General features: G+C 37.6%; 1 protein-coding gene across 1 annotated transcript; it reads left to right on the top strand.

Annotated features, from left to right (window-relative positions):
- Positions 1-6,414: 6,414 nt before the first annotated feature.
- On the top strand, positions 6,415-8,622 carry LOC115710214 (14-3-3 protein 3-like). The gene is given in 3 exon segments (XM_061108051.1): positions 6,415-7,270; positions 7,883-7,972; positions 8,399-8,622. Coding segments are annotated over 3 exon segments (549 nt in total). The 5' UTR covers positions 6,415-6,853; the 3' UTR covers positions 8,441-8,622.
- The last annotated feature ends 570 nt before the right edge of the window (positions 8,623-9,192 follow it).

The raw sequence follows: 9,192 nt of genomic DNA, 5'->3' as shown, positions 1-9,192 counted from the left end.
CAATATCAAGCATCCCCTGAAGTTGTAACTTAAGCTCCTTGAGTTCCGCTGGAGCCATCCTATATGGAGCTTTAGAAACAGGTTCGACTCCAGGTGCCAAATCAATTACAAAGTCAATCTCTCGCTGTGGCGGCAATCCCGGCAATTCCTCGGGAAACACATCAAGAAAATCTTTCACCACCCGGACTACCTCAGGCCCAAATGTTTCAGGTCTGCTGGAGTCAAATACTACCGCTAGAAATCCTACACAACCATTGCATAGCAAATCCCTAGCTCTCAACACAGAAATAACCGGGATCCGAGACCCCTGAACCGATCCAACATAAACAAATGGATCTTCACCTTCCGGCTGAAAAATCACCATTTTACGCCTACAATCTATACTGGCCGAATACTTGGATAGAAAATCCATTCCCAGTATAATATCAAACTCAGATAATTTCAATTCTATAAGGTCAATACTCAATTCCCTATCTTCGATCCTAATCGGCATAGACCTAATGCGCCTATTAGAGATAACCAATTCCCCGCTAGGCATTAGGGTTCCAAACCCTCTTTCTAAAATATCACAAGGCCTACCCAAAAGATCAATCACTCTTGTAGCCACATATGAACGTGTAGCTCCCGAGTCAAATAATACTGTAAATAACAAGTTGTTGACGGGAAGCTGACCTGTCACAACAGAAGGACTGGCTGCAGCATCAGCTTGGGTAATGGCAAACACACGAGCAGGAACCGGTTTCACCTCAGCTTTCGGCTCCTCTTTCTTTGCCTGGGGGCAATCTTTCTTGAAATGCCCCACCATGCCACACAGAAAGCATGTCTTCCGGTTACACTCTCCCGGATGATGTTTCTTGCACCTTGGACACTCAGGATAAGAGTAACCCTGGCGTCCTCCTCTGCCTTGGTTCCCACGGAACCGCTTGCTTTGCCCCGAGCCACCAGAAGCTGGAACAACTTTTCTTTTCTGCTCAGTGGTGGAGTCACCACCATCCCTACCATAAACAGGAGTAGGAACAGTGGGGGTTCCACCAACACTCGGAGTCACCCGGGGCTCCTGAAGAAATTTTACTGCACCCTCGGCTCTCAAAGCCTTCTCAACCATATCTGCATACGTGGTTGCTTCAGTAGTGGTAATAACCAGATCATGCCGAATCTTTGCACTCAATCCCGCTAAATATTTTTCTTTCTTGCTGAAGTCCGTGGGCACAATTCCTGCCGCCAACTTAGCCAACCGATCAAACTTCGTTGTGTACTCAGTGACTGACATTCCCTCAGTCTGAACTAGATAATTGAACTCTTTCCGCTTTGCACTGCGGACCGCTTCACTGTAATACTTGGAGTTAAATAACTCCCTAAATTCCTCCCAGGTCATCAGCGTGACGTCCCGAGTGAGGGTTATCAATTCCCACCACACGAGGGCATCTTCCTGAAACTGGAAAGTGGCGCAGGTCACCCGGTCATTTCCAACCACTCCCATAAAGTTGAGAATACGCTCAATCATCGAAAGCCATTGCTCAGCCTTCATCACATCAGGGCCTCCCAGAAACACTGGAGGTGCCTGTTTTCGAAATCTTTCGTACAACGGTTCCATACGGTTGCCAACAACAGGTTGTTCTGCTGGCACCGCTGGAACTGCAACGGCCTGAACTTCTTGAGGAGGCACGGCAGGAGGACCCTGCTGCCTCAATCTTTGGATCTCTTCATCTTGCTGACGAATTCTCTCTTGCATTTCAGCAAATCTTTGCTCCCAGTCAGGAGGAGCTTGAGGTGGATTTACAGGGCAACCACCCTGAACTCTGCCACGGCCACGGCCGCGACCACGAGGATTTTGAGGATTCCTCTGACCGCCTCCGGTCTCAACCATGCCACCCTGACTTCTTGTATTTCGCGGGGCATCCATTTAATAGGACTTAGCCTGCGAATCCATAAGCCAGGCAGGTTAGACAACAATCAAAATTAACACCGCTCTTAATAACTTAAAGGAAACACACTTTTTTTTCTTTTTAAGGAAATATATTTAATTTAAATCTAATATGCTTCCTAACATGCTTTCTCATTCACATTTATTTAAAATACTAAACAAGTACGGGCTTACTGAACCGTGAACCGAGCTTTCTCTGATGAAGATTGTACATGTCATAGCAAGCTTCGGTAGACAAACCTGGCGGCTCTGATACCAAAATTGTAACGCCCTAATGCTAAGGCACGCTACAGTGCTTTTTCAATTATTGTGCAATCTTTGCTAATCAAAGAAATTTCTCGAAAAACGTGTCAAATTAAAAATTTTGATTTAAATATTAAACTTTGTAATATATTATAATATTTACAAATCCCGGGATCCCGATTTCAAACTTCGTAAAATTTACTTTTTAAACTTTACATTTCAAAATACATAATTCACAGGTCGCACAGCGACTTTCAAAATATAACACCCAGATGTCCCGAGACCGAACACCTGTGTCGCGCCGCTTGACATGTACAATCTCACCCGAGCTCAGGTTCATTCCTGTTCAGCCTTCGCCTTTTCTTTACCTACACATGGAAGCAGAAACTGTGAGTCAACAGACTCAGTAAGAAATGCATATAACATACCATATAATTTCCGACCTGTAAATAGGCGCCCATACACCTATTTACAGAGCTTAACAGATGAGTATGAACGTTCATTACCAGGGTACAACCACTATACCACATACACATCGCACCTCACTGTACGAGTGTTGGTAGGGTTTATCCCGATCACTGAGTAACACTGAGTGATGTACCACACACCTTAGCATTTTTCCATGCTTGTGTTGGTATCACTGTATCGTACTCATAATCACAACAATCACTGTACCAATACACTCTATAACTTATTCATACAAGTGTTGGTAGTGTTTAACATAATTCAAGCATGCATATATATAAACACATATACACACATTCAGATAATCACATCATATATTATATACAGTTCTTACCTGATTTCCGAATTCAAGTGTGCTGGCCGACCTGAACGGAATTCGCGTGCTAGATGGATGCCCTAATCACAATAATGGTAACACAGATGAGTGACTCGCTAAATCACTTTCCGGGACTTAAAACTTGAAACTAAAAGTTTCCCTATCGATAAACCTCATGGCAATACCCTAAATATCTCAAAATTGGCCAAAACTAGGGTTCTGGAAAATCCCCCAACAGGTAAACCGGTTCCCAACCGGCATCCCGGTTCTGGGTCACCAACCGGTCGACCGGTTGGTACACACCACCCAGAACCGGAATTCCGGTTCTACTGCTGGGAACCAAAAATCATCCCCCTTGATTCAATTCAATCCCAAATTTTACCAAACTCTCCAGTATACCTATACAATGCATAAACATCCATTTCCAACCAACAAATCACAGAACAAACCAATAATTCAATTTATGCCATTAAAGCTCAAAGCTTGAGTTTCAAAACTCAAGCTTGCTTAAAACCATTCTCAAGCATCAAAAACAATAACTAGGGACTCAAATCAACTCAACTTAACCCCAGAATTCAAACCCTAAGCAATTCAAAACCTAACAGCCACTAAACCTAAAAATTTATAGTGAAACTAAACTAAAATTCCAAAACTTAAGGGGAGAAGAACTAGGGTTACCTTGCCTTGATTCCTCTTGAATCCTTTGCTGAAAACACAAGAATTCAGCTCCCAAAATCCCTTGTCCTTGCTGCCTTCGAAGAGAGAAAGAGAGAAGAAAGAGCTTCTCTTGAATTTTTGATTTTCCTTTGTTTTTTCCCAAATGAAATGGTTTTTTTTTTTAATTAATTCATGGCTGAAAAGTCATGTGCTAGGTGTCAACTAGAGGGATAGCCACCTAATCCACCATTAACAAAATGTCTAAAATGCCCTTAGACTTAAACTAGGGTATTTCTTTGAAACTAGGGGTAAAATGGTCAATTTCCATAACCCCGCCCAATCCCGGTAATTTATTTTCTCTAAAATATTCCCCACTATGAAATAGGGTTCTAAACTTACCCATGTGATCAATCTAGCCATCCATCGCATTTTCCGTTGTCGCCGAGCAAAAATTACAAAATTAACATATTTCACATATAAGCTAAATAATACCCCTAGAGTTTAATAAAATCTCCAGAATTGAGAAATTATAACTCTAATATTTATTTCTAAATATTGGGGTCCACATTCAAAATTAATTCACAAATAATAATAAAATAATAAAATAATAAAAATTAGTGCTAATTGCCTTTTCTAATCCACATTACTAGAGCGGTCATTACATGTATGGAATGGCAAGTTCAGTAGGATACTCTATTTCTAAATCTTTTGGACGATAAAATTTTGAACCAGATTGGGACATTGCTGCAAGGAGAAACCAATCCCAATTCGTGGAAAAATTTATCAAACCAGAAGTTGGTAAATTGGAGAATCTTGAAAACCTACGTTCTGTCTAAACCCAAACATTTACCCAAATACAATTCAGCCCTAAAATTGCTAAAATCGAATGAGGTAACAAAGGTGCTAACTAAGAATTTAGTAGGAAAAACCAGAAAACACAACATTAAAAGCATTTAAGAAAATAAGCAGAAAAGTCACTTACTGTTTGGAATTGGTTTTTGGGACGATGAGCGGAATCTGCAACCTACAAAACAACAAACGTCGTGAAGATCCCTCCGAATGCTTGAAGTAAAAAAATCAAATTAGATAAAACTCGTAGGAAAAATGTTAATGACAAAGATGGCATGCAAGGTTTCGAGAAAATCTAAGCATGGTTTTTCTGCAAAAAAGCTTGAAATTTTTTTAGAGTTTCTGAAATGGCAAAAGTAATGCAAAGGTGGTTCCTTTTTTCATTTTATACTCTTGGGTTAATCTTCGTTAGATCATGGAAACGATTGATCCAACTGGTAGAATTTGAAAAAGAAGTGGAAAATATGGTCATTAAATGCTGATGTACCTCGAAATCACAGAACCGCCAAAATCAGAGGACATGCATTTATTCAAAAGGGGTTATGATAAAAATACCCTCTGTAATCATTTAAAAAGTAATTTTCATCTAAAAAGAACTTTCTAAGGGGCGATTGTTATACCCGAAATTCATCTGTCACTTCAGAGGAGGACACATGTCAACCTGGGAGAATACGAATCAACAAATATAATGATAATTATATTAAAGATTATTAAAATGGAATAACTCATTAAATGCAGAGCTGATAGAGTATCTCTATAACTTGTTGACTGAAAAGTCTTGAGCGAGACACGGATGATCAAACTATTATCTCACATATTGACGAGAAATCATTTCATATGTGAAGACACGATCATAAAGACGGTGTCAGTAATGCAAAGCGAGGCAGCAACCTCGCTACGCATGAAGAGACATAGACGAGACATGATGACTATTAAAACACTTAGCGTATAATATACATTATACAAACTAAGCATAACAGTTGGATGAATCTGAGCAACGAACAGCGAGGAATCTATCTCGCTATAGGAAGACATACTCATGGTACCTTCACTAATAAGCTTCAAACATCTTTCAATGAGATCCACTACTCCGTCGAGTCAGCTTTCTTAGATAGAAGATGACATTAAAATGCTGTTGACTGCTGAAGCTCACCTTGTCACCAAGAACTGCGATTGTCAGATGGAGCATTATGTTTTCAATAGCTGAAATGACGGTATTTATATTATCAACCTCGAAAAGACATGGAAAAAGCTTCAGCTTGCTATTAGGGTAATTGTTGTTATCCCAGGGAGGTAACTCTGCAAGATACACTTTGGAGTGTGTTTAAATCTACATTGAACTGATAAAAGAGGATAAATCACAATTGTGTGATTTTCAAATAATAACTACATTAATTTACGTGGGACATAATCAAATCCCACAATTTCAGGGAATTATTATTGTGGCAAAACAATTTGATTGTAATTAACTGCCCTCCTAAATTACTATAAATAGGAGCAGGATACACTGAAAAAGGGACGAAAAATCCTTTAGAGAAAGAGCCCTAGTGTTGTATCAAAAATCTAATAAGATAGACTCGTGGACTATGCAGAATTTTAACTACAAAACTACATAAAAAAAAGTTGTGTTATTTCTTTTCCTTTTACTACTATTATTTCTGTGCAAGACCATCACGAAATAGGCTTTAATTTTGTTAACGAAAATCTACGATGACATAACTTATACTAACATTCTTAAAAAATTATATACTATATTTAATAACTATACAACTATATCTTTATATATTAAAAGTGCCTATCTAACGTCATTTCTTGGTTTAACAGAATATACCTTAAAAATAAAAGAATATTCTGTTAAATTTAACGATGTTAATAGGTTTGATCTCCCATTAACAAATAAACCCAATAATTAAACCCAAAAAATTAAACAATTTTTTTTTTAAAATTAAAAAAATCATCTTGAGTTTCAATTAATCCGTAAACGAATCTCTCATCACTCAGCCCTCTCTCACTCACTCTCCAATTTTAAAAACCCTAATCGCAGCAGCAAAACATTAAACAAACCAACTCTGTTATGAAGAGACGTTGCTACAAATACAATGGCTTCCAACTCTGTTAAGTTTTTTTAATATTTTTAAGCTAACGCTAACGATCCACCTAGAAAAACAATGATTCACCTCTCTTTTCAAATATCCATCCACCTACAAAAAGCGTCTCTTTTTTTTTTTTCCAACAACGATTGTGAAATTCAAGAAAAATCAAAATCACACACTCAATTCAAATATGAATTTCTCTTTCTCCAATCGCCATTGAACTCCTCAACCACGGCTTACAGCAATGAATTTCTCTTTGATTCAATTCCCAATACCAGACCCATACCCTAACTTTGAGCACCATCAATGGCGGTCACACGCGAAGACAATGTTTACATGGCCAAATCTCGATGTTGGTGGGCACACATTCGAGGAGCGAAACCTATTCTCCGTTGCTTACAAGAATATATGGTTGGACCTCGCCGTGCCTCGTGGCGGATCGTCTCTTCCATTGAGCAGAAGGAGGAGACTCGTGGTAATGTCGAACACGTGTCCACCATCAAGGAATACAGGTCCAAGATCGAGAACGAACTCGCCTCCATATTCGATGATATTCTGGATCTGCTTGAGAGAAAGCTTGTCCCTTCTGCCACCGCCGCTGAATCTAAGGTCTTTTACCTGAAAATGAAGGGTGATATCCACAGGTACCTTGCTGAATTCCAAAATGGTTCTGATTGAAAGGAGGCTGCCTAAAATACTCTTTCTGCCTACAAGGCTGCTAAGGTTAGGCCTTTTGGTTTGATTCGATTCATTTCATTTGGATCCATTCACTTTTAGTTTTTCTGATTCGATTTGATTCATTTCATTTGGATCTATTCACTTTTGGTCAATCGAATTCCACCTCTGGTCATGGGATGTTTTTGGGATGTCAATTTATTTATTTTGCATCATCTGAAAATTTTATTTTAGACGATTGTGATACATGAAATGGATTTTGTAATAATGTGTAGGTAGGAAGAAGATGTAAGGAAAGGCTATGATGTACTACTTGAGATAGGTTCCACCTTGAGAGACATGGCATCTCTCTCTTTTGAATATTCTGATATGCCTTACCAGAAACTAATTAAATGGTCAGTGCATAGCTTTTATGCTTGTGTTACTTTATCTAATTGAGGATAGCAGCATAACAACTTTAATTGACCATAGATGGTGTTGTATTGCTCTGTTTAATTTTGCAACCATATTCAATTCATATCATATTAGTACGTACAACTCACATCTACATGGATGAGGATGTTTACATGCAATAAATATTTTTAGTCTGCCATTATTTCCTTCTCCTTTTCATTACAATGTGATTCTTAACAAGAAATGTCTCTCTCTCTATCTTTCTAGGGGTTAACTCATTTTGATGAGATTCTACAAGAAGCAGATGGTATCATTCTCTCTCGTGGAAATTTGGGGATAGATCTGCCACCAGAAAAGGTCAGCTTTTTTGTTGCAGCTTTTGCAACAGTGTGTCAAAATGAAAAAGAATTGATCATGCCCTTTAATTAATGTTTTGAATAAGAAATAAGGTATACAGTATGTACATCTCTATATGATGAGATGAGAAAGTTATTTTGAATATAGATGAGTGCATGACTTTGGTGAGTAATACAGCAAAACCCGGACATTTACTAGCATGGCTGAATGAAATATATGATGGTGCACAAAAATAGTTTCGTACTTCAAGAAATTGATTTCAGTGTTGTCCCTCAATTTCTTCTTCCAAAGTTTTTACGAAAAAAATTGTGACAAGAATTCTGCTGAAAGATTCCCTGATCTTGATTAATATGGTATTAAAAAAATGTAGTCTTTGATTTGAAATTTCGATCATAAATTACATAATTTTTTGCTTTTTTTTTTCAGTGCTTAAAGAAGTATATGATGAACTGTGACTTGGTAAGCTAACTTTCTTTCTCGTTTTTTTGGCTTCATTTGGTTACATATGTTTTCCCTTGATTTGTTTAATTTTTTTTGTCTTTATGGGGATGTAATTGACTCTTCTTTGATGGGTTCTTTCTCTTTATTTTATATCCCTTCCTGAGGTAGCATTTAAAAGTTAGTTTGACATAGTTTTCTTTTTTTCTTTAATACAGATTTATGACTTTGACCGAGATCACAAGGATGTTGGAGTTGCTCTTTTCACTACTAAATATTTTGTTGTCCGAAACTGCCTGCCCAACGCAAAGTTAGATATGCTTTTATCAGCATGGAATCCTCCTTCAGAGTGGGGAAAGTATGAACATTTTTCATAACCAATACTCAAAAATGGTGCCAATAACTATTTTCAATTGATCAGTTATTCTACATCTTTTTCTTTCTGTTTCTTTATTCCTTTCTTTTGTCTTGATTCTTTCTTTGAAGCAATCAGAGTGTAGATATTTTGCATAAAAAAAAAGGTGTAAATTAGAAATTCTTTTGAAATTATGTGCTGTTAAATTTCATTATTTAGTTCTTTTATTATCTGTTTTTGTTAGATTCTTTTATTATCAAAGATCTATGATGTACTTACTGTATATATTTTTATTTTTCCACTTTTAAAAATATAAAACTGATTAAAAAAGTGTTACCAAACGACACCATAGCATAAGAAAAAATAGGCACAGAAACGAATAGCCACTTAAATCTATGGTTAGTCTTTACCTTTATCCAATAATGAG

This window comes from Cannabis sativa, unplaced genomic scaffold (assembly GCF_029168945.1).
Source record: "Cannabis sativa cultivar Pink pepper isolate KNU-18-1 unplaced genomic scaffold, ASM2916894v1 Contig4, whole genome shotgun sequence".
NCBI lineage: Eukaryota > Viridiplantae > Streptophyta > Magnoliopsida > Rosales > Cannabaceae > Cannabis > Cannabis sativa.
This window is presented reverse-complemented; position numbering and strand designations above follow the sequence as displayed.